The 24161-nt window shown below is 55.1% G+C and overlaps 9 protein-coding genes across 9 annotated transcripts; 5 read left to right on the top strand and 4 right to left on the bottom strand.

Annotated features, from left to right (window-relative positions):
* Window positions 1-909: 909 nt before the first annotated feature.
* On the top strand, window positions 910-5372 carry N657DRAFT_676369 (uncharacterized protein; the record flags this gene model as incomplete). Its single annotated transcript, XM_062795890.1, has 5 exons — window positions 910-961; window positions 1012-1150; window positions 1214-1988; window positions 2128-2147; window positions 2402-5372. The coding sequence occupies 5 exons, from the start codon at window positions 910-912 to the stop codon at window positions 5370-5372; spliced, it is 3957 nt and encodes a 1318-aa protein (XP_062652383.1).
* A 222-nt stretch (window positions 5373-5594) lies between these two features.
* N657DRAFT_31488 (P-loop containing nucleoside triphosphate hydrolase protein) lies at window positions 5595-9310 on the bottom strand. The gene is made up of 6 exons (XM_062786762.1): window positions 6729-9310; window positions 6560-6659; window positions 6279-6334; window positions 6039-6209; window positions 5806-5878; window positions 5595-5744 (listed from the first exon to the last, which is right to left on the bottom strand). Exons 1-4 carry the CDS (start codon window positions 9021-9023, stop codon window positions 6039-6041), a joined length of 2622 nt encoding a protein of 873 aa, XP_062652382.1. The 5' UTR covers window positions 9024-9310; the 3' UTR covers window positions 5595-5744; window positions 5806-5878.
* Window positions 9311-9332: 22 nt separating this feature from the next.
* Window positions 9333-11151, bottom strand: N657DRAFT_639097 (uncharacterized protein). Its single transcript, XM_062791709.1, has 3 exons — window positions 10221-11151; window positions 9733-10166; window positions 9333-9666 (listed from the first exon to the last, which is right to left on the bottom strand). Exons 1-3 carry the CDS (start codon window positions 11092-11094, stop codon window positions 9598-9600), a joined length of 1377 nt encoding a protein of 458 aa, XP_062652381.1. The 5' UTR covers window positions 11095-11151; the 3' UTR covers window positions 9333-9597.
* A 1369-nt stretch (window positions 11152-12520) lies between these two features.
* N657DRAFT_676366 (P-loop containing nucleoside triphosphate hydrolase protein) lies at window positions 12521-15199 on the top strand (the record flags this gene model as incomplete). Its single annotated transcript, XM_062795889.1, has 1 exon — window positions 12521-15199. The coding sequence occupies one exon, from the start codon at window positions 12521-12523 to the stop codon at window positions 15197-15199; it is 2679 nt and encodes an 892-aa protein (XP_062652380.1).
* A 292-nt stretch (window positions 15200-15491) lies between these two features.
* On the bottom strand, window positions 15492-16338 carry N657DRAFT_639092 (uncharacterized protein). The gene is made up of 2 exons (XM_062791708.1): window positions 16221-16338; window positions 15492-16006 (listed from the first exon to the last, which is right to left on the bottom strand). Exons 1-2 carry the CDS (start codon window positions 16284-16286, stop codon window positions 15716-15718), a joined length of 357 nt encoding a protein of 118 aa, XP_062652379.1. The 5' UTR covers window positions 16287-16338; the 3' UTR covers window positions 15492-15715.
* A 1016-nt stretch (window positions 16339-17354) lies between these two features.
* N657DRAFT_629673 (uncharacterized protein) lies at window positions 17355-19371 on the top strand (the record flags this gene model as incomplete). The annotated part of the gene is made up of 4 exons (XM_062790912.1): window positions 17355-17588; window positions 17668-18146; window positions 18204-18655; window positions 18707-19371. 4 exons carry the CDS (start codon window positions 17355-17357, stop codon window positions 19369-19371), a joined length of 1830 nt encoding a protein of 609 aa, XP_062652378.1.
* Window positions 19372-20106: 735 nt separating this feature from the next.
* Window positions 20107-21041, top strand: N657DRAFT_562727 (proliferating cell nuclear antigen; the record flags this gene model as incomplete). The annotated part of the gene is made up of 3 exons (XM_062788160.1): window positions 20107-20148; window positions 20217-20646; window positions 20707-21041. 3 exons carry the CDS (start codon window positions 20107-20109, stop codon window positions 21039-21041), a joined length of 807 nt encoding a protein of 268 aa, XP_062652377.1.
* Window positions 21042-21742: 701 nt separating this feature from the next.
* On the top strand, window positions 21743-23149 carry N657DRAFT_629671 (Ribokinase-like protein; the record flags this gene model as incomplete). Its single annotated transcript, XM_062790911.1, has 5 exons — window positions 21743-21796; window positions 21854-21864; window positions 21923-22002; window positions 22094-22424; window positions 22510-23149. 5 exons carry the CDS (start codon window positions 21743-21745, stop codon window positions 23147-23149), a joined length of 1116 nt encoding a protein of 371 aa, XP_062652376.1.
* N657DRAFT_639086 (putative Deoxyuridine 5'-triphosphate nucleotidohydrolase) lies at window positions 23022-24036 on the bottom strand. Its single transcript, XM_062791707.1, has 2 exons — window positions 23752-24036; window positions 23022-23681 (listed from the first exon to the last, which is right to left on the bottom strand). Exons 1-2 carry the CDS (start codon window positions 23963-23965, stop codon window positions 23386-23388), a joined length of 510 nt encoding a protein of 169 aa, XP_062652375.1. The 5' UTR covers window positions 23966-24036; the 3' UTR covers window positions 23022-23385.
* Window positions 24037-24161: the final 125 nt, after the last annotated feature.

The raw sequence follows: 24161 nt of genomic DNA, 5'->3' as shown, positions 1-24161 counted from the left end.
CATAACCTGACGGGTGCGGTACTTACTGCCATCCTCTACCTGCAGTGAAACGGCACTTTCTTATGCGGTTGGATGGTCCGGTCGGCTCGACAGAAGCATCCGGGGGTCTCTGAGCCCCACAACGGCCCGGAAGCGCCCCGTGAGAGGCCTGAAGGTCCGCTCCGCCCACACACAGCCTCAACACCCGGCCAACAGTAGCCTTTATCGCATTTCGACGCGGTGGAACACATTGGCGTCGAATTGAAAAGACAGGCCAGAAGTATTGGTAATTTTGCTCAAACCTGACAGCAGCTGTCGCCCGGTTTCTTTGCCCCCCATTTTTGACAGTCCTTCGTTTGGTACGCAGGGCCGCGCAGCTCTTCGTTCTTGGCCTGGAACGCCAGCTTCACCTCCAAAACGACATCGTCCCGTGTCCCCTCAACTGGACCTCAGTTGTGGCTGACTCTTTTACGATGTTGGGCACGATGCTACCCGGCTTTTGGTCGCTTATGGCGTTTCCATCAACCTCATTATTGGGTATTGGCCTTTTCAGCGACCGTCAGCCACCAGTCGATCCTCTGGTCAAGCCTGCTGTCTGTCCGAAACATACCTGCAGCAAGGTTTGAGGTGGATATTGTGGATTACAGGTCTGGAACTTGCACTGGGACTTACAGGTTGACCTACAGCGGCATGAAGGTAGTGGCCAGAAGACCCCGGCGCTTCTGGATGGCTTGTCATTGGAGGGCCGCAAGGCGGCCAGGCAAAGGCCATCGTGAAACTGATGGCCACCATCTTCGGTATATCCTGGTCGCTGGGCACTTCGGGTGATCTTGATCTGTTTCTCACGCACCGAAACCTGGCATCGCTCGCTGCATTGCTGGAAAGTGGCTGAGAAGGCATGCTTGAGAGAGTCAATCGAACCCGGAAACCATGTCGCCTGGAGACTTCGACGAGAATGAGGCCATCAATCTTCTCTCTCTGGGTGAGTTGCTCGTTGTTCTCCACACGGAATCCATGACTTACCCAACGCAGACGGCGGAGGTGTCCGTGGAGTTTCTTCTCTGGTCATCCTCGACCAGATCATGACGAAGATCAAGGATATGTACAAACTCTCCGAAGAGCCCAAGCCCTGTGACTTCTTTCACATGATTGCAGGTACCAGCACGGGAGGGTAAGCATCAGACGCGGGACAGAATCTCTGACGAGATCGGGCTCGGTGGCTGACACATCTAAGACTCATCGCGATCATGCTCGGGAGACTGCGGATGTCGACCAAAGAGGCCCTACAGGCGTATGACAACTGTGCCGCCAAAATCTTCGCACGAGACAACCGGAAGACTTGGAGCTTGTCGGACAAGTTTCAGGCCACTGCGCTTCGGGAAGTTGTTGAGAGCATTGTTAAGGAACGCGGCTTGGGCGAGTATATGCGGGATCCCGAGTTCCCCAAGAAAGGGAAGGCGATTGTGTGCGTCATGCCCGCGGGCAACATTGGGAAGCCCCGTTTCGCGCGCTCCTTCTATGGTGACCAGGGCACTGAGGAAAATTGGGATGAGGGTGTCTTGATATGGGAGGCTGCCAGGGCGACCACCGCCGCTTCTTCGTTCTTTAAGCCTCAAACACTGGGCCGCGGCAAGTCAGCACAGCCATACATTGACGCAGCAATTGGCGTGAATAACCCTGTGGACTATCTCCTGACGGAGGCTGTCAATGAGTTTGGATCCGCGAAACGGCTCGGCTGCATCGTTAGCATCGGCACTGGCACCAGGGATGTCAAACTGGAGAGAGGATGGCTCGGTCTTGCGAACCTGCTCCGGATCATCGGCATTTTGAAAAATACCGCCACGGACGGCCAGGAAACCCATCGACGACTCCAAGCAAGACTGTCACCCTTCCCTGGTTCATACTATCGCTTCACCGTTCCTAATGCGGCCGAGCAAGTTGGCCTGCATCACTACAAGAAAATACCCCTGCTGAAATCTTCGACTGCCGAATACCTCACCGAGCCGGAAGTCAGCAGGCAAATCTGTCAAATTGCTGAGGGGCTGAAAACGGACTGTTTTGAGCATGGTCTTACTCTTGGCCACGTCTGTATGAAAGCCGGCCTCGTTCTCCCTTTTCCCTTGACACTTATGTGCTAATCAAGAATAGCCGGCCTTGATAAAGAGCAAGTATTTCTTTCGACGAAGGCTCAGTCCATGGGGATTACGAGTTCCTTTTTCACGGGAAGGCAAGACATATTACAGAGGCTTGATTCCTTTTTCTCACCACGCAATACTGGAGGGAAACCTCGGCGAGAATTCCTGCTGCACGGGCTGCCCGGCGTTGGAAAGACCGAGGTGGCCATAAAGTTCTCTGAGGTTTTCGAAGACAGGCTCGTGCATATCCCCCTCCCAGTTCATGGAGTGTGCTAATACCTTGTCAGGTTTAAATACATCTTCTACATCGATGGTTCGATGCCTGCCACAATCACTCAAAGTTATGCCCAGATCGCCAAGCGGTACGACCTCGGAATATCTGGGACTACCGAAGGCATGAAGAACCTCGCAATGCGCTGGATGGAAGAGTTGGCGGATGAGTGGCTCCTGATCTTTGACGACTGCAAGCCTGACGACCGGCGAGCCCATCTTCCTGGCAGAGGCAAGGGCAACGTCATCTACACATCTCGTTCCACCGAGTTGAGAAATGATCTTCCCCACGACTGTTTGCTCGAAGTCCCCCCGTTCACAGAGGCGGATGCGGTACACCTCCTGTTGAAAGTGTCTGGCCGCCAACAGGGGTCCGTAGGTTCGTTCGAAGACATGGAAGCGGCTCGAGCTATTGTTCGTGAGTTGGGCTCCTTGCCACTCGCCATTGACAAGGCGGCAGCGTCCATCCGGGATCGGAGGCTAGCATTCCACGACTACCTCAAACAAATCCGCGATCGCAAGGTTGGCATACTCTCCGACCCCCGTTACAGAAACAGGAAGGTTGAGAATCCCACAGTCTACGCCACCTTAGAGCTCTCGGCCGAAGCCATCATGGCCCGAAGAAAACGCGAGGGGAGGAATGGACGAGGGCTTGGAGCATCCATGGCTCTAAAAGTCCTGAGCCTGTTGTCCTTCTACCACCACCAAGATTTCCCAGCCGTCAGGGTATTCAGTCGTGCAGCCAAAGAGCGGTTTAAACGAAATGCCCACGTTGCTGTGCCTTTGCGCGAGGTCATGGAACCTCCAGACAGGGATTTCGACTCCATGCTGCAAGTTGGCACTGATGGGGAATGGGACCAGCACTACTTCGGTGTCGGATTGTCCGTCCTGGAAAACTTCTCCCTTGTCAAGGTGGACGGCCGCCGTGGGACCGTGTCGATGCACGTTCTGGTTCATCGCTGGGCACGGCACAGATTGGGTGAGAAATCGAGGGCTTACATTCAATACAGTCACCTAACGAGGATTATGGTCACGGAAGCAATCCTGATATCGTGGAAATGGAACGAGGCATTCATTACCCGCGAACTGGACCCTCATCTTTACCTTTGTCACGCGAGAGGCAAGCTCGCATCCCCCGACGATAACTACTTGGCTGGGCTACTTCTCAAACTCGGCTGGTACTATAAATTGGTCAAGAACTTCTCCGCGGCCGAGGAGGCGCTTTCCCGTTGCCTGCGTCTGTGGAGGTTGGAGAGCGGTGGCTACAGTTGGAACGTTATCAACGCCCTGACTGCTCTGGGTGAGCTTTACCACGAAATGGGACGTTTGGGGGAAGCGGAGCTTGCGTACCTGGAGATCATCGACAGGATTATGGGGAGAATCAAAGAGCTGGGGGGTGTCATGGGACAGGGGCAGAAACAACGAAAATTGCATCCTCGCTGGAGGAGGGCTTCGAATCTCTACTTCAAGCGGCCACGAAAGACGGTTCCAAAGAGCCTGTCGGAGTCTAGACTGCACGAAGGCCTCGAATGCGCGCTCGAGGACCAAGCTGATGAACAGTCACAGACAGCAGGCAAACCGATAGCCGCAATATCGGACTCTGAGGAGGGTCAAGAGGATGCCGAAGACTTTTGGATCTACCATCGTCTCTACCACGCGGACTTGGCAAGAGTGTACATGGACCAGGACAGATATGGGGTGGGTAAACGCATGCTTATGAACTCCCTACAATTCCTCGACGAGGAAGGTCACATACCGAAAGACCACGTCGATTACATGCGGTTGGAGCACGAGGTCAAGGCTCTGACGGAACCGGGCAACCTGCAGTACTGGAACAAACGCGCCAACGAGATGTGCGACCTCATCGACAAAGGAAACCTGTCTTTCGTGGAGAGCGACGCGTATTTTCAACTCATGGTTGCCCACGCCAACTGTGTCCTGAAGAACGGCATGTGGGATCTGGCGTACAAACACTACTCCGGTGCATACGAGAGCTTTGAGAAGGTTTGGGGAGCTTGCGACCGAAGGATGCTTGAGATATTGCGCCGCATGGTTGACTGCCTTGTGGAGGGAGACAGGTGCGATGAGGCTGTGGAGGTGGCAAGAAAGTGCGTCCGGCGGGCACGGCATGTTTATGGACAGTTCCATCGAGAGATGGTGCTGGCGCTGGAGAAACTCTACGAGGCGCTGTTCTTCGAGAAGCTTGAGGACGACGAGGAGGGAGACAATATTCTACGGGAGGCCTTGTTTAGCGCTGAGGAAGGCCTTGGACCGATTCATTCAATAACGCTTCGCATTCGACATCGGATGCAGCGGCGGAAACGAGCAATGAAGCAACCGCAGAGGCCATTTCGACAAGGTCCCGGGGAGGCTGAGGCCAGCTCTCGCTGGGAAGATGCAAAGGCGAGACTAGAGCAGATGAAGCGCGATCTTGGCTCGAATCACATCATCGTCAGGCGTTTTGCGCGCACAGTTGGGGACCGTCCGCCGAAGACAAAGGAGGAACATCTTACGAGAGTACTTGCCTGTTTTGGACCTAATAGTTCGTTGACGAACAGGCTCCAAGAGGAGCTCGAAATGAAACGATCCGGGTTGGTCGGGGATACAGAGAGTGGCGGACAAGGCAGCTCTCCAGGAGTCCGCAGCGGTGAGACCCCATTTGACCTTTGTGCTTGCAATGAACCGCTCCATGCCGAGGGGTCGAAGGGATATGCGGCCATGGAGAGCAACGACATATCTGGCTCTGACGGACGGCAAAGAGACACTGCAAAGACGAGTGCCGAGACTGTGAGGCAACCCAGGATACTAGCAAGACCGCTGCCCGTAAAAGCTGCCTTCAATGCTGTTGAAATGTCCAGGGACATCCGAGAGATTCCGGATTCGGCGATTCAGGGGTTTAATGCTCCCAGCATGTTTGACGAGTTCAAGAACGAGCCGGTATACATGTGTGGCTTTTACACGGGCAGTATGTTTGGAGAGTGTTCTTAGCAACGGTTGGATGGAGGAAAACAGTAGTAGATGCTGTGATTGGAAGACGGCGGGAAGCTAAAGCGTGGATATATCCATGGAAGTCGGGAAGTCTGGACAGGGCACGTATGTTCATTGAATCAATTGCTGGGGAGGGACAGCCGCGCTGGCGTCGCCTCAGGGCGAGACGACCACCAGCTCCTGCTCCAGCCCCCGATCGAAGCAGTCGAAGGGGTTTTATGAGTTTAACATTAAATGGCCGGACAATGGATGTACCCCGTCATACAATGCTCCAGAACTCATTCCCTCAAGACTGTTATTCTGACTCATGCCCCTCTGTGCCGCGCTTCTGTATCGTCTTCATCAGTTCGTACAACTGGGCCAGTTGCTCATCTGAATTCTTCGGTCAGCACAACGCTGCGCATCGATGTCCAGGATAGCAGAACGATACCGCTCATCTTCTCAATTTTGGCCTCATCAAGCTTCCGCCCCCGCCACGAATCGCCCTCAATGTCCTGCGCATAGAGCTGCCACTCAGTGAGAAAGCCAATCTGCACAGCGCCCCGCCCGTTTAGCGCCGCGTCCGATCGTTCGTCGTCAACAAAACCATGATTAAATACTGGGACACTCACCAGATGTACAGGGTTCTCGACATCCCGATGTTTCCTAAACTCTGCTTTGACGTACTCATCGCCCAGCAGTCGCTCTTCGGGATCGAGGTGTTTCCTGTGGGCCCGGAGGAGACGCCGATAGAGGTAGATCGGTGGGAGGAGCGCCATTGGGCCGGGTGTCAGGCCCTTTGTTGTGGACATGGCCGAGGCCAAGAGACGGAGGGATGGTCTCATGGTGAGATAGAGACTGCGTTCATGTATTCAGTCGTCTTTGGTCGCTTCCAAGTTGCCACTGTCTTCTGGCACAGAGTTGTACAGGTGCTGACTTCCAATAGAAGCCCAGATAATCCCACGTCTGGTAAATCGATATTTCTGCGTGGAAACGTTGTCACTATTAACGGTCATCCAGATACTTGCACATGTGGCTTCGAAGACTTCAATAATCACTGGCACAAGAAGTCAACCTAAGAAGACTCGGATGACAGTGGTTAACTGCGGTTAGCCCACACAGTGTAGAACATATATCGCACACTATCCCGTCATGTGACTTGAGGCCAAGAGGTTCAGATATCAGTCAACGGAGAAGGAGAGGCTTACGGCATGATGAGTCTCTTAATGTAGGAAGCAATATGCGAGTTGGTGCTTGTGTGGGAACAGACTCTGAGATGCCGCCTGTAGAGCTACTAACTGAACGTATCTGTTGACTAGGTATTGAGTTCTACTGCTCCAGAGCTTCGGCTATCCATACAGCCTGGATGGCGCTGACCTTCTTTGCGTAATTTTTCTGGGTATACACATGCTCAAGGAACATGATGGCCTCCTTCTTCTGCCCGTGCAAAACGCTTGAGGGATGTATCGCCACAATGTGTTTGCCATGAGAAGTGACGTAGCTGTTATCCGGCGCCAGCATGGCCGTCTTTAGCGCGAATCCCTTTAGGAAGCACTTGAGAATGACAGCTGCCTGGTCGGGCGAGGTTGGCATGAACGGTTGGGGATCCGGCAGTGGCTGCTCCATCATGCCCTGTCGCACACACAGGCCTCGAAGTTGCTTCCGGATGTTCCACGCTTGTTTCATGTTTCTAATGTTGATCTTGCGGTTCTTGCACCACTGCACTCGGTCGGCATTCTCGGCTGCATAGAGTTGCATTGTCGTCAGGTATGTCAGAAGGTCTCCTTCGCGACGGGAGAGCTCTTTGCGGTACTCCTCGACTTCCTCTTTCGTCTCTTCCGACCGGAGTTGAAGGAAAATGTCCTCGCCAGCTGTGATGCAAGAGATGATATCGATCGCCTCCAGCAAGCAGTCGTATTTGTGATCCGCCGCGGCCAGAAGCACTCGAGCATAGGGCGGCGTGACGGGGAAGGCCACCATCTTGCGCCCCGTTTCCGTGATAGACCCGTCGTCACCGAGAGCGCCGAGAATGTGAAGGTGTAATAGAGCCTTTTCGACAGACTCAACTTCTGGTGGGTCCATCAGAGGGAAAGACAGGACGTCGTCAATCCCCTTCGCTTTCATGGTTAGAATGGCGCTCAGAATGTCGGTTCGCAAGATTTCCGGAAGGTCCGTCTTTGGTAACGTCTCGTACGTCTCCTTGGTATAAAGTCTGAAGCACTTGCCCGGCCCTTCACGACCTGCTCGGCCAGCCCTCTGGACGGCAGATGACTGCGAGATAGGTTTTGCCAGCAAAGATTCCATGCCCAGCCTCGGCCGAAACTGCTTCACCTTCGACTTCCCGCAGTCAATGACGTAGCGCACCCCAGGGACAGTGACAGATGTCTCGGCGATGTTGGTAGCCAGGACGACTTTCCTCGTAAAGCTCCCTTTGACCGGCTGAAAGGCTTCGTGTTGAGCCTCTATGGAGAGCTGGCCAAACAGAGGGAAGACTTTGATCTTTGGCAGCTTGGGGTCAAGCGTTGAAGCGTATTCTTCGATAAGTCTCTGAGCCGATTCGATCTCCTCCTGGCCGGTGAGGAAAGCCAGGATGTCTTTTCTGCCATGTCTGTCCGAAAGAGCCTCTTCGGTGTGTAGCTTGAATATCGTCTTGAGAAGAGTCTCCTGGATATCTGGAACTGGTTTTGGCGTATGGACAATGTCAACAGGAAATTGCCGCCCTTCGACTTGCAGAGACTCAACCGAGGTTTCCGACGTGGGCGCAGGGGCAGGGTTCTCAGGTTTCGTCTCAGAGAAGAAGCGCTTGATGCTCTCAACGTTAGCTGTAGCGCTCATGATGACCACTTTTAGCGGGATCCCGCCACGACCAGCCTTGTTTCCCGAAATGATTTGTTTGAGAAACCCAGAAAGCAGATCAACATCCACACTCCGCTCATGGATCTCGTCCACGATGATGGCGCTGTACTGCCTGAGATGAGGGTCGCGAAGCAATTCTTGAAGAAGCATGCCTTCCGTCAGAAACTTGATCCTGGTTCCGGGGGGAACACGGTGGTCGAAGCGGACCGAGTAGCCCACAAGACCCTTCGAGACACGGCCGTTGCTGCTCTCGCCCTCTTTTTGCCCATCGAGCGGTGTGCCCGCTTCTCGCGAAACACGATGAGCAAGCGTCGTCGCCGCGACCCGCCGCGGCTGAGTGATGGCAATCATGCCTCCCACGCTGACTTCTTGAACACCCTCGCCGGCCTTGACCTTCACCCTCCTCTTCTGACACCACCTTTCTTGGTAGAGGAATTGCGGCACCTGGGTGCTCTTGCCAGAGCCTGTTTCGCCCACGAGGATGAGGACATCCTTCTGTCGCAGAATACGGCGGATATCATCTTGTCGCGTCCATAATGGCAGGGCTTGCCGGGCACTGAAATATTGAGGATCACCCGCTGGCGGTCGTGAATGCGCAGACCTCGCAGAACCCTCGCCCTCACCTCGAGGAATTGAGTTTAGGGAGTGTGGTAGTGGCACTAGCGTTGACTGTTGATGGTTTGGATCTTCGTTATTTGGCGCCGACGAGCTGGTATCAGTCTTCGTTTTTTTGCACAAATATCCGTCCAGGGATATCGTTTTATTGCCAATTCTGAGAACGCCTGGGTCGTCATCGCCCTTCCTCTTTTTCGCCATGAGTCCTCAAGCTTCTGGGCCGCAGTTTTGTCGGATTTCTGGAATGAATTCGAAACGGGGGAGTCTGCAAAGAGTTTTGTTACGAAGTACAGATGCGGTAAAGAGGCCCGCGCCAGCATAACGTGTACAATACAGTAACACACCAAGCGATACCGTAAATAAATTACAAAGGCTTTCAAAAACCCACTCACTTTCGCTGCCATGGCCCCTTAACTAAGGGATTACCACAATCATGGCAGGGGGTTTGACCCGGGCCAGCCGTTGAACAGTGAAGCTGTAAAAACAAACTTTCCGAAGTGGCCCACAGTCCCTTTGTTGAGTTTTGTGAATCAGTTGAAAATATGGTCCCGTTGTTACACTGCTACCTCAGAGTCGATTCTTTTGGGAAGAAATGAAACCATAGGCACACAGCCTTAAGACCTTGTGTTGTCTGCAATTAGAAGGCTTCTTAACAACTTGGAATGATCAAAGTAACAAACCGCGGCAAGAGCACGCCCACAAACCACCCGTTTCCAACCTAGAAACCACACTGCCCAATAAGCCTTCCGAGAGTGGTAATCGATACCAGAATATTTCAGCGCCTGTTGTATCTGGTATCGAGACGCATCTGATTCTTCACGACATGATCACTAACGGTTTCGGCCTTAATGGTATCATGTTAGTAAATCTGACGCGCTCAAACGACAAGCCGACCGAGGTGACTACTTACCCTGACCGTCATATCTTCAATCAACTTATTCTGTCTGGTAAGCATGAACTCTTGGAACTGTGCCCGTTCTAACAGCTTCCCCGACTCTTTCTCGATTTCCCCAACGAGTCCATCGTACTCGTCGTCCAACGCTTGTTGCTCGCCAGTGTCGTCTTCAAATTGGAACCTACTGGCATCGGTCTTCTGGGCAGAACCACCGAGGACTTTGGGCTTGGTAGCTTGGAGCTTTTGCCGTTCCATTTCCCATTCCCGACCGATCTCGTCCGCTCCCATGCTGATGTCCTGCTCCATAAGCTTTTGCTGCCGCTGGATTACCATTTTCTTCTCATGGCGCTGCATAACCCGTGCTTTGCTGTTTGCTACGAGATTGAACATCGACGTATTGGCTGCGTCCAGATCGTCTATGTTCACACCGCCGACTTTCGCTTGGCCATCTATAATATCTGATCAGTGACTGTTTAACGATGACTCGGGAGGGGAAGAAGTACCTGAGTTGTTAATGTTCTTCTCCGCGTTCTTCAGCATTTCCCATTCTCGGACCAACTGCTCGTTCATAGCGTCGAACTGCTCATTGGCGGCCGCCAATCTGCTAACATTGCGACGAGCAACCTCGTTCGTTGCCACTTTCGTTCCCACAATCTCGGCCTTCGTCCATTCCAGCTCTTCGTCCTCTGTCATCTGTTGGGAATCGCCGTACTGTCCAGGGGCCCCAGAGAACGGACCAACCTGATCAGAGCTCTGATCAGCGAACCGTTGGCTGGGTGGTTTGTAGTTGTCGAACAATCCCCCGTTCTCTGTACCCAACCCGCCATAGCCTCCCTGGCGTTGAGAGGGGAGTCCAGGGGAGCGGTCATAGGGCGATGTGCTCGATGACCCGAATCTGTTCCCTCCAAAGCCGTCTCGGGCGCCGTACTTCTCCCTGGGAAACGCGTTGCCAACCGATGGGCTCGTTCTGTTGGAAGGGAGCGCAGGGCTTGCCGTGTTGGAAGACAGAGCAGGACTCAAAGCAGGGCTCCTTCCGCCGGAGAAAGGGGCGGGGCTTCCTTTATACGAGGGAGGTGGGGAGCTGGTCCCACGCTGCTCAGAATACACTGGCGGAGCGGTATAAGACGGTTTGTTGCTCTCCCAGGTGTCGGTGCGTGGAGGGCCGGCAGCTACTCGACTAGGAAGACCGCTGGGGCGGGGACCAGCCGGCAAGCCGGATGAGGCCCCCTGAGAGATGTGACGGTTGTCATTGAATTGACTCTGGTTGTATTGGCTATATTGCGGAGGAGGCGAGCTCTGGCTGACGGGCTGCTGAGCGTAGGGGTTCTCAGCTTTCGACTTGTCTGACTTCTTGAACAGTTCGCCGAACTTCCCCATGATGGAGCGCTGTGACAAAATCTTTAGCTTCGATCAGAGGAGGTGTTTGAACAGGAGCAGACAAAATCAACAGAGCTTCAAAATGAATAAGAGGAAAATTCATAGAAGCCTCAGGGGCACAGGAGGTGTTTAGAGAACGAGACAGGCGGGGTTCGGGTGGAACTTGGGCACTGGGCACTGGGCAGCTGCATCCCTGGTCGAGCCCGTGTCTTGGGTCTGTTCCAGATGCGCTCCACCCGTGCCTTCGCAATGCTGACGACCCTTGGTCTCAGCCCCTAGCCGCAAGCCGAGGCGTGGACAGGCGCTGTGGCACTGCCGGCCTCTAATCAATTGTCTGGCTCTCGAACAGACGGGTTAGGAGCCGTGACGGTGATTCGCCACTTCTGAACAGCGCCCTGCACTCGGCGCGAAAGTTGCATCTGCTCACCTTCGTCTTTCCTCTGGCTTCTGGCGAATCCTCTTTTCTGGACCGCCATCGCAGGCATCTTGGCCACCTCCTCTTCTGTGTTTCCTTTTTATGTTTCGTCGCCGGTTGTGCCTGCTCGATTGTGTCCGTCTCCGATTCTTGGGCCGAAGGCGGATTGATGATGCCAAGCTCAACTCCAGGCGGTGGGGGCGGAGACGGATCTTCGGGCGGGTACACCGCCATCTTTGGCTCTTCCCTAGCTCGGTCAGGTTTGTGGTTCGGTAACTGCAGTCGCTCGCTGATGTGGTTGACGGCAGGAAATGTGATGCAACAGGTATACCGACTCGAAGTCTTTGGTGTGAAGCAACTTGAAATTGTTGTTTGGATTGATTGATTTCAAGGCCGGCGCAGGTTTGCTTCGGTCATTCTTTGTGCGGTTGGTGTTAGAATCGCGTTAAGCCACAACATTCAGTTTTGCGGCAGAGCCAGCCAATAACCAGTTTCGGTACGTAGCTTGTTATCTGGGCTTAGCAGTTGTTGACAGCTGCCTCCAGATGGGCATGACGGGCAGTTCCTCAAACAGGACAGCGCACTGTCTCGTTCCATCATCAGCTGGGAGTCATCGCCGCCTGTTCCTCGTCAACATACCTAAGGTACAGCTCACTCCTCCACCAAAATTCTGATTCCCGGAACCTGAAACGGCACTCCTCAAGATGGCTTCTTCTCACTAAGACACCGTGCTTGTTCCGTGACTGCAGTTGGGGCATCTGATATTACTCTTGCCCTTCATCTGTCTCTTATTGAGCTTGACCGCTCCAGAAATTCCAAGATGATACCACGAATACACCGGCTCTCCCTTGTAATGACAACCGACTGTGCAATACCTGGATTCCTACCGTCTCATTGATCTCACATATTGACGTTTCAACCACGTCTCTCTGCACTCAATTCCCCGCCGCCACCTCTTGCAGAGGCGGGAGGATCAACACCTAAAGCCAACCCCCGGTTGACGGACGTCCGATGTCAGTCTTCACGTTTGACCCGGACCCGCCGAGGGTTGCTTCTCCTTGGCTCCGGCCGGGGGGTGCCGAGAAGTCTGCAACACCAGGCCGGTTAGCGAGGCGGAAGGGACCGGTTGGCGTCGGGCTGCTCTCCGACTACGGCGTCACCAAACTAGAGCCGGAGCCGCAGAATGGGCCGACCGAATACAAGCTCCATTTGCTCCTAAGACCACGGAGGAAGTACGAGCGAATCAGCACGGCGACTCGGCTCTGCGGGTCGACCCAGTCTCGGCAGCCTTTCGACCCGAGGATGTTGAAGTCAGCCCCGGTCAGCCCTGGACCCTCTATTACTTCGACGCAGACTCGCCAGGATCGTCTCGAGCATCTCACCACTCAGCTTCTGTGGAGGCTGCAGCAATCATGCCCCTACCATGCCAGTACTGCCACTCCTGCGCTGGTCATCCCGCAACTACCCGAGGAGAGCGAGGCGCTCAATGCCCCCGTCAAGCTGGGCAAGCTGCTGCCCGGGCTGGAGGCATCGAGGGGAGCGCTGTATGAGATAGGTGTGGCGGACGATGGCACGCTCGCGGGCTTGACCGAGGACGAGATGGACGAGAGTCTTACCACCCTCCGCATTATGGCTGCCAGCCTCGGCTGCAACGTGGAAGTGCTCCGTAGGTTGGCTGTTGGAGAGTGCGAATGGGTCGAGTCGAACGGTGCCGAAGACTCTGCCGGGCCAGATTTCGAGGGAGTGTCTCACCAGGCGAAGCTCTGGGTTGCTGAGGCCTTGGTCACGCCCGATCTGCGTCCCAAAGATGACGCCCAATCACCGGCAAAGACATCGGCCGGAGCGGCGCGGTCGGCTGAGACCCTTCCAGACGCAAAACAAGGGCCTCTCACCACGGATCAATTGCGTGTTACACTCACAGGCCCGACAACGTCAGGGAAATCCACTCTCCTAGGCACTCTCTCGACCGGGAACCTGGACAATGGCCGTGGAAAAGGCCGCCTTGGCTTACTGAAGCACCTCCACGAGGTCGCGTCTGGCATCACGTCGTCTGTCACGCAGGAACTTGTTGGCTACAATGGCGGCGATATCATCAACTACGCTCACAGTGGGGTTGAGTCCTGGATTGATATTCATGACTTCGCGAAAGATGGCCGGTTAGTTTACATGGTGGATTCTGCTGGCCACCCACGCTACCGGCGGACGATCCTCCGTGGCATCATCGGTTGGGCGCCCCACTGGACTCTGCTCTGCATCGCTGCCGACAGCGCTGAGTTCACTTCGACCACGGGAGCCACGTCCGCCGCTCTGGACGTGCTGGGCCGTAATGGCGTTGGTGTTGACCTGGCATCGGCTCACCTCGATCTTTGTCTCCGGCTCGGTCTTCCTCTGGTCGTCGTCATCACCAAACTGGATCTCGCCAATAAGTCGAGCCTATCCACCACACTCAGCAAGATCCTCTCTAGCGTGAAGCGGGCTGGTCGTGTGCCCAAAATGGTGAAAGGTGGGTCGGTCCAGTCCGACTCCGATCGCGTATCCGAGTTCGACAAAGAAGCAGTAAGAGAAGCTCTGGACAGCATGATGATGAAAGACGACCCGGCCTCTGTCGTTCCTATCTTGTTGACCAGTGCAGTCGATGGGCGAGGGATTGGCGCACTGCATGCCCTGCTTCAAGGCCTCCCGTTGCCTCCAACACCGACATCTCACGACTACATCGGTGCGGCTTTAAACCCGGAGCAGCCGGCATGTCTATTCCACATCGAAGATAAATTCAGCCTCCCCGCGTCCTACTCCCTAGCCATAAGCGACGCAGACCAGCAGACCGACCTCGGCACCGTCGTCGCCGGGTATCTCCGTTTTGGCAGCCTCTCGATTGGGGACAAGGTCGTCGTCGGTCCCTTCCCCTCGGATGAAGATGACTTTCACGGTACCCCTCCAGACGAGCGCGGGGGGGTTGCCAACAGCTACGGCCTCTCGGTTTCGCACCCCTCCTCGGGCGAACTCAGCCGCATCGCGTCGAAAAACGCAGTGACGGCCTCTGCCACTAGCGGAGAGTGGCACATTGCCTCCATCGTCAGCATCCGCAACCTGCGTCTGCCCGTGCAGACCCTCACGGCAGGCCAGGTAGGGTCCATTGGGATGGTCTTCGACCCGCCGCCGACGCCAAAGCACAACGAGAACGCGAACAGCAGCGCGGTGGGCCAAGCCTCGACCGTCACCAAGACTCCGCGACTGCGCAAAGGCATGGTCCTGGCCGTGCCGAGCCAGCACATGGTCTCGTCTGGCCTGTCTCTGCAGGCAGTCAGCGGGCTGACGGCCGTGTTTGACAAGGACAACCAGGGAGTTGGCTCGTTAACGGTGGGCAGCTTGGTCAATGTCTATGTTGCGAGTGTCCGGTCTGCTGCGCGGGTGTTGCGCGTGTCGAGGATGAGGGAGGCTGAGGATGGCGGAGGTGGCAAGGTGGCGGCCGACCTGATGGATGACCTGTTCGGCCTTGCCGGGGACATGGACGTGGAGAGTACGCAGGTGCCGGATCTCGCGGTGGACGGTAGCGTCGAGGTGCAGTTGGAGCTGCTGTCGACGAGGGAGTGGATCGAGCTGGGGTCGCGGATATTGGTGCTCGAGGGAGGGAGCAAAGACAGATCTGGACTGGAGGGGTTCGTGGGGAAGATTGTTGAGATCGTGGAATGAGGGGGGAGTGGCGATTTCTTCCTTTGCTCTCGCGTGTTTTGTTTCCCTGTCAGCGTTTAGTCCGTTGGCATTTGTACCGAGCTGTCAAGAGTGAGTGAGCTTGCGTTCGTTTGGTTAGATGTATTTTTCAATATAGCTGATGATATTGGTTTGTTAGGGGACAGCGCTGATTGTTGATCGCATGCTGCGGAGTGCGACAGCTGTCCTCGGCATGTCCCCAGACAGAGATGCTTTCTCGAACCGGGTGCTAAGAGGGGTAGTCGAGAGGATGATGTTGAATACGTATCTGGCCGCAACAACAATTAATAAATCGCTAGCGGTGTTTCTTTCCTTGACTCTCTGTTTCTTGCAACCGAAGGTTGAAAGAAATCAGGCAACTCGTTGACCTGATAGGCCTGTAATACCCAAGTCGGACAAGACGCACACTGTTTCCTCCCTTGACGGACACACAAATCCCACAAACGCCGTGACGCCTCTTTTCTCCATTAATGTCACCTCTACGCACCTCCCTTCCAATTATGCCCTCACCAACCCATAAAACAGCGTCCAGGTTAAGATGTAACCCGCCAGCCCATTCATCAACCCGCCCGTCCAGAATTCAAACGGACTCCTGAAGTATCTGCTTGTGTCGAGCGGAGGCTTCCCGCCAGCGAGCGAGGTGGGCGCTACGCGGAGCACGTAAACGAGCACGGCCGTCAGCAGCGAGAAGACCAGGTAGAAGAGGAAGCCGCTGTATGACTCAAGGCCCAGGATGCCGGCGGACACGCCGAAGAGGGAGGCGGTGAGGGATTGCAGGTTGTAGAGGGTCTGTGAGGTCATCGAGGTGGTGTGGTTAGCGGGCTGTGTAAACGAGAGAGGCTGGGTCAAATCTTGAAAGACCGGGTTCGGTGAGATCTAAGTTCGCGGGTCTGGAGGGGACGGCCAGAGTCGGGTTACGCATCTGTTTCCATGCATTGAGGAGGTATGGCCGATCCGGCAACCGGTTTAGATGGGCGGGAGGAGACTAAAGGGGTGGACGAACCCGTGAGTTGTGCATCACCGACTCCTGCACAATGGGAGATATTTGGAGTTCTTGTTCTGAAGGCATGGTTGTGGTGATGTGTCGTTGGATACGGCTTGACGGAAGTGGTCGCGTTGGTTGTCTGCTGCGGCGGTCAAAATCACATGCAGGATAGCTAAGTTGGGTAGGCGCTTTCGATGTGCTCACACCTCGAATCAACAGCTGTCGTTGTCGTCATGAACTGGGCCGCTGCGGGAGCTTTTGCAGCCGCCAATGCAGCGGCTCCGCTTAGGAGATCGACCCGACAAGCCACATGGCTTGGAGCTCCTGTGGGGTGATGTGTGGATACGGTATTATTACGGCATTCGTTTCAGTCCTGCCTTCCGAGATTGGAAGAGCTGACCCTTGCAAGCTGATCAATTGCACACCTTCATTACGTCGAGTATCACAAGACTGCCGAGCCTTGCTGCACCTGTCATACAGAGACCCAACCATGGCTTTTCTGAGTCGTAGATACTTTTTGTTGTTAAAGGACACATGTCAGTTTGTGCATGGCGTTGCTCCATGCGTGTGAGAAAGACGGGATGAAAGACCCCTGAAGGATGTATTACCGTATTCCCAGTCGACCGTTTAATGACGGCGGTCAAGCGATCTAACAAAGGCCCGCCTTGGGGTAACGTTGACATTCAACACTTAAATGAGCTTTTAGCGGGTGTGATCTACAGTTTAATTATCCTGTCACTGATCAAGAGGGCGCCCAATCTTCCTCTCTCTTCTTCGTCCGGCCGCGCGCTTACGACCCCGAAACCGAAACATGCAAAGCGGCCGCCGGGACGACCACCCAGAACGCTAGCAACCTACACTGTCCCGATCCTCTCCCATCGTGGCCATTGCCAGAGGCCTCGCTTGCGCCAACTCGGGCTCTGTGTGTCGCGTCGAATTGCTGTGAGACGCCACTGACAAATCGGTTAAGAAACGGGCTGTCTCTGGTGCGCGTCGGCGGGCGGACGGGGGACTGGTGCCATTGGCGCGGGACCTTCCAGCAGCAGCAACGTTCATGGAGACCGTCATCCAAGACCACACGCCGCTTGCCGAGTATCTAAAGGGTTGGTCCGCTCCCGTCCAGCTGCTCGAGCGCAACACGACCTTCCAGAAATGCCATCTTGGACGCTAACAGCTGTTATGGCGGCAGATGAAGGCGAAGAACAGCAGGCCTGGGCTACGCCATCAGTCTCGCATCGTCACGATGAGTCGCCACCGTCGAGCCCATCATTTGCGCCGGTAGGGCGTCCGATGGTCAGAAAGCGTTTCCGGGCCAAGCTTCCAGACCCGCTGCACCTGGACCTGCCAGGGGTGAACCGATTCAGCACGCTGCGGAACTCATACTCGGTGAGCATACTCCTGCGGCGACATGCATTTCGACAGAACGTACTGATACTGACCTTTCGCGCGCCTTCTTGCGCAACAGAAAGCCGTGGCATCGAGGATAGACCGTTCCGACAACCTCAAGTTCATCGAGCAGTTCCGGTACACGATCGTCGCATCGCAATTGTTGAGTGGGCACTCGATAGCTGGGCAGCAGAACTACCACAACCGGCCGAAGGACGCACCAGAGGCCACTTTGACCGGTGTCACTCCAACTTCGACAACAGGGCTGTTAGCGACGGCGGCCGCCGCGCTTGTTGTTGCATGGATGGTAAAATGGGTCTATTCGGGGGGATATTCGCACCTGACGAAGAAGCGCGTGGCGTTCTCGGCAGCCTTCATGGTTGCGGTTGCTGTGGTCTCGCAGGCTTACTTCCGCCAGCAGTGGCTTCGGTATCTGAGGGACCAGGCGCTAGACGAGGTGACCACTTTCGTCTCCAAGTCGCAAGATTTTGACAGTGCCTGCAGTGCGGCACTGGCACTCATCCAGGAAGTTGAGCTCGTTTCCCGTGGTTACAGGATGTGAGTCCATTACCCTCTGAGAGGTTTATCAACCCATCAACGCTGACGCCCTTGTAGAAGTGCGCCTCTCCCTCCCATTAGCCGCATCGAGGACCGATCCCAGACGCGCCGTTGCAGCAGGCTGCGAAAGGCGTTGAGGGGAGAATTCTTAGATATCATCGAGAGTTACATGCAGGTATCCTCGGCGATCAAAGGGTTCGCCGAGCAGGTGGACCTGGAGAAATACCATGATATCTACGACATCAGTGATTTCGACATCTCAGATGCGATGCAAGGCTTCTCCTACACAGAGTTCGACGATCGCGAGTCTCTGCGGTCCTTGAAGATCGCCGCCGCCCGCTTCCACATCATTCGCAAGCTTCTGCTGTGCTCCCTCCTTGCCTATGAGGCAGCGGGCGACAACACCGACTTCTTGCGATGGTCAACGGCGGTGGAGGGCCTGAGGACGCTCAATGACGCTACAGCCCAGAGCTTCGAGAGAGTTCGCCAGATCCTCGCGGAAGAGGAGAGTAAGCGAGTCTTGTTGTTCGGATTGCGGTCGCTGTTGCTAACCTGACCAGCTTTCCCTGTCATTCTCGAGACGAAACTGCCATTATCTCCCAACCGGGAGAAACGACGGTCGCAGTTCATGAAACTGAACTCTTTATCGATGGGTATTCGAGGCCTTCAAGCGAAATTTGCGCTTTTGCGAGAGGAGTCGGAAAGGACTCTCAACGAGGCAGAGGACGTGTCGGAACTGGGACCCAACCTGATGGCGCAGTACGAATCCATTGGACAAGACCTGAAGATGCTCACACAAGCATGGGAAGAGGGCAAAGCCGCCCTAGCGTCGGGCATTGACCGGAACGAGAAGAGGCTGTCGTCCATCAGCACTCTGCTTTCACCTGCATCATCATTAAGCGGGCTCACGACTGTTGAGGAGGGAGGGGCGCTCGAGGCACTCCGAGCCTTGACTGGAGAGTCGCCCAGGAACTCGAGCTGTGGAAGCCAAAAGGGAGATTCGGACGAAGCAGAAGTGTTCGAGGCAGTGTCTCTGCCGTCCCGTCCTCGCAGTCTCTTGACGAGGGAGGAGCGGATCGCCAAAATGAAGGAAGATCGGGAGAGGAGAGAATCTGCCAGGGAGAAGTCGGAGGCCAGCCGCGGGATGCTCCGAGAACTCGAGACGGTCATCAACCTGCGGCCGAAGCGCGCTACCATGCCAGCACCATCGCGCAACTCGTTATGACAGTGACGACGATCTACCAAACCTAGTCAGGCTGACATGCTTCAGCTTTCTTTTGTTACCTTTGCATCCTGTCCACTCGTACCTTATAGACGTGGCGCTCCTTTCTCCGACTGGATCGGTTACCATCTCATCCAACATCAAAAACATCGAATTTCTACTGGATCAACGGGACAGGCGTTTGTTGGAGGGACTGTTGCTCGCAATTGAACTGGCGGAATTGCCAGCCGCATTGGCTTGTAATTAGACTTTGGCAGCGCATGTGCAGTGTTATCAATTGTTGTACAGAACAAATGCTTGTTTGAGCGCTGTTAGGTTCTCCAAATTATAGAACTGCTGTGCCTTGGAAACGGTGTCCAGGGTTTGAACTTGGAACTGGAGGCGGCATCGACTCCCCACCCGACTCCAAGCGTGTCCCCAACAGCTGGAGCTAGCGGAGCTAACCGTTAAAGGAAATCAATCTAACGCCTGTCGCGTGTTTGCGAAAGCGCGTCGCGTGCCAGCTCCATCTTCCCCTACCGTTCCAAATTCTGCTGAACATCATCCAAATCCGACTCAACTCTGCAACTCAAATCAAAAAGCCATACTCCTTAAACCACCCACCGCGAGCACCCAAGAACCCCTTTGGAACCGGTTTCGCCAGACAGCCACGTACATACATCAGTGAGAATTTCCACCTTGCACCACTGACAAACTCCGCATTTGCATTGCAGACTTTCGAAACTGACAGACGCAGCCATGTTGGAAGCACGGTTGGAGCAGGCGAGCATCCTGAAGAAGGTACGCCAAATCAACATATCTTTTTCTATTGGGAGCGGCTATCTCTGATTTTCGCTTTCCTCGCACAGGTTGTCGACGCCATCAAGGATCTGGTGCAGGACTGCAACTTCGACTGCAATGACAGCGGCATCGCCTTGCAGGCAATGGACAACAGCCATGTCGCACTTGTGTCTATGATGCTCAAGGCTGAGGGCTTCTCACCTTTCCGCTGCGACCGCAACATTGCCCTCGGTGTAAACCTCACCTCCCTCACCAAGGTGCTACGGGCGGCGCAGAACGAGGATATCCTCACGCTCAAGGCCGAGGATGCGCCCGATGTTCTCAACCTTGTCTTTGAGAGCTCAGAGTCTGACAGGATCTCCGAGTACGACCTCAAGCTCATGGACATTGACCAGGAGCACCTGGGTATTCCCGAGACCGAGTACGCGGCGACAATTACCATGCCTGCCTCCGAGTTCAAGCGCATCACAACAGATCTGATAGCCATGTCTGAATCGGGTATGCTAGCCGCAGTTCCGCTCTGAGAAGAATATCATCTGTTAAACTCACGCGGCGCAGTGACCATCGAGGCGACCAAGGACGGCGTCAAGTTCTCGTGCCAGGGTGACATCGGCAACGGCTCCGTCACGCTGCGGCAACACTCCAACGTCGATAAACCGGCCGAGTCGATCGATATCGAGCTCAGCGAACCCGTCTCGCTCACCTTTTCCCTGAAGTACCTCGTCAACTTCTGCAAGGCCTCGGCCTTGTCCAACACCGTCAAGATTTGCCTCTCCAACGAGGTGCCGCTGCTGGTTGAGTACAGCCTGGCGGGAAGCAGTTACTTGCGCTTCTATCTGGCGCCAAAGGTATGTACACGCTACGCTTGTGATCTTTGGATATGTGCTGACTAAATTTGTGTAGATTGGCGATGAGGAGTAGACAGAACCGAAAATCTCTGATATGACGACTGATACGACGGTCACGACAGATTTGGCTCTGTGCATGGATGGGCACCACTACTAGCACCGGAACGGTGTTTGCGGGAGTGGGTATAGCATTGGCCGGGTGTCGTGCTTAGAAGTCTTCGGCGAGACTTGCGGCATTGAAACTATCTGCAACCGTCACACACACCAAATAATCGTGCCCGGCTCACTGCAAATCTAGCCTTGATCTAATTGCTTTGACATGAGGGATGTCCATGCGATTCTTCTTCTCTCCAAGTCAATCTCCTGAATCTCGCATTTGCTCCCGCGCGCCTTTGGGAATGGCGGGGTAATTCCATGACAAACCCGCAGTGGAGCGTGGCTTCAAGCAGCCTGAGCGCATTACGGACATACAGCCCCGATTTTCCAGGCCTTTCCATGAGAAGTAGACGAGAAAGAGTCATCCAGTGTGTCAGACCTCGTATCGACACATCGGACAGTGTTCGGTCAATACTGCTAGTTTCACAGCATAGACGGTGACACTTTATTAGATCGGCATCTCGTCTCATATCTTTCGTCCAACTACCCCGTAGATCGAGTCCTTCCCTTCACACACGTCATTATCAACTTTGCTCTCACACACTTCGGTCGCCCCGTCTTCGAATCTCGCAACTCTCAGCATCCAAACAATGAGTGACGGTTCGCCGATTCCTGAAACTCGCGTATTGGCGGTCGCCAGTCATGTAGGGCGAATCACTCGAATCCATCTGTTGCTTCGCCATGCTAATTGAGTGTTGAAGGTGGTCTCCGGGTGAGTCTGACCGGGCCGCCTCCTCTCGCAAGTCACGATGCTGACAGTCTTCCCCAAGATATGTCGGCAATAAGATCGCCGTGTTTAGCCTTCAGTCACTGGGGTGCGACGTGGCCGCGCTGAATACCGTGCAATTTAGTACGTGTGTCTGCCACAGTTGCAGCTCTCCTTATACGCCATTGGGGCGTCCCTAAGCACTCTGCGATCTTCTCCTGACTCACCGGGACAGGTAATCATACCGGATACAAACAATGGACCGGGTCGAAGGTCTCTGCACAGGAGATTACTGATCTATACCAGGGGCTGAAGCAGTCATACCTCGATGACTTCGACATGATGCTCTCCGGCTACGTCCCTGGCGCCCCGGCGCTCGAAGCGGTCGGACAAATAGGACAGGAGCTCAAGCGCAAGGCAAAATCGAAACCTGGGAGCTTCTTTTGGGTACTGGATCCGGTCATGGGTGACAATGGCAGCCTCTATGTAGCCCCCGACGTCGTACCCGTGTACAAGAGCCTAGTTCCCTATGCAAATCTGGTCCTCCCGAACCAGTTCGAAGCCGAGTAAGCCAGCGCCTTTCCACACTCACACACCTCCTTCCGAACCCCGACCTTCAACCTCACTTAAACCTAACAACCCGGATATCAGACTGCTCTCCGAAGTACAAATAACCGACATGCCATCCATCGCCCGCGCTATCCAGGTCATGCACGAGCGCTACGGCATCCCGCACATCGTCATCACGTCCGTCTCGCTGCCGCACCCGGACCACCCCGTCTCCTCGCTGTCGGTCGTCGGCTCGACCATGACCTCGGACCGTAAGGCGCGCGCCTTCAAGATCGTCTTCCCCGCCATTGACTGCTATTTCAGTGGGACGGGCGACATGTTTGCCGCGCTCATGGCTGTGCGCATGCGTGAGGCCGTTTACAACAGGGGGAAAGACAGTCAACAACAGCAACAACAAGGGTCAGCATTGATGGAGCGGGAGTCGTGGCTGAGCGAGGATAGCGTCGACGCGCTGGACCTGCCGCTTGCGAGGGCTGCCGAGAAGGTGCTTGCCAGCATGCACGAGGTACTGACCAAGACTGCCGAGCGGATGGAGGGGGCGATGAGAAAGGCGGGGGAGGCCGGGATGAATGCGGATGGTGTTGGGAGCGGGACGGGAGCGGAGGAGAAGAAGATGCACTTGCTGAAGAGCAAGGCGGCCGAGTTGAGGCTTGTCCGGCATCTTGATAGTCTAAGGTTTCCGCAGGTAGAATTCCGTGCCACGAGGCTGTACATGGGTTAGAGGAGGTTTGGTTCGGTATAGACGCATTGCATATGGACGGATATAATGGTAGAGCGCGATAGACCTTGTCTATGACAATACTAATAATGCCCAGTTTTCTCGTGAGGAACGCTGGCTCATATATGCCGTCACGACTACGCTGAATGCCGAAAAGTTGCCTTGGTAAACCGTTTGCCAGATACCGAATCCCATGCCTTATCCGATCTCGCGCCGTCCCGAAACAAATACATCCGCGCTTAGTTAGTCGTTGTGGTGCCAAACCCGCCTGTGCTGCCAAACCCGCCTGTGCTGCCAAACCCGCCAGCGCCCCTCACGCTCGCCTCCAACTCCTGCACCTCCACTACCTCGGGCGTGTAGATCCTCTCAATTACCAGCTGCGCAACTCGATCCCCTTCCTTCACCTCAAAGTCGGAGTCGGCGTGGTTGAACAGTAGCACCTTGAGAGGTCCCCGATAATCAGCGTCAATGACGCCCGCGCCCGTATCGATGAAGTGCTTCGCGGCAAGCCCAGAGCGGGGGGCAATTCTACCGTCTATAATACGTCAATTTCCGTTCAGTACTCTCATCCCTGTGGAAGCCACGGGCTGAAGCGGTCGACTTACAAGTCCCCACCGGAATGGACATGCTGATATCTGTGTCGACCAACCCCTTCCCCCGAGCGGGGATGGTTGCGTCGCGCGCCGCGTAGAGGTCGTAGCCTGCTGCAAAGGCGCTGCCGCGGGTCGGAAGACGGGCCTTGTCGGAGAGCTTCTTGATGAGGAGCGGGGGTCCTTGCAGGTCCTGCTGTTGCTTGGCCGTGCCGTTGGATGAATCCATGGTTTCGTTGGCTGTGTCGGTCTTGAGGCGCTTGGCTGGGGGCAACGTCGGGGCAAGAGGCTCGTTTGGGGTGATTGTAGTCTCGGCAGTCATACTTTTCGGCGTGAAAAGGCTGTCGTCGTTGATGGTGGTTGTAGAGAGGTTTGCGACGTGCGACACGATAGGCCCTGTGAGAGCGTTTTACTAGAGTGTGACG

The sequence above is a fragment of the Parathielavia appendiculata genome (assembly GCF_033297405.1).
Source record: "Parathielavia appendiculata strain CBS 731.68 unplaced genomic scaffold N657scaffold_1, whole genome shotgun sequence".
NCBI lineage: Eukaryota > Fungi > Ascomycota > Sordariomycetes > Sordariales > Chaetomiaceae > Parathielavia > Parathielavia appendiculata.
Note: the sequence above shows the minus strand (reverse complement) of the source record. Positions and strands in the feature narration are given on the sequence as shown.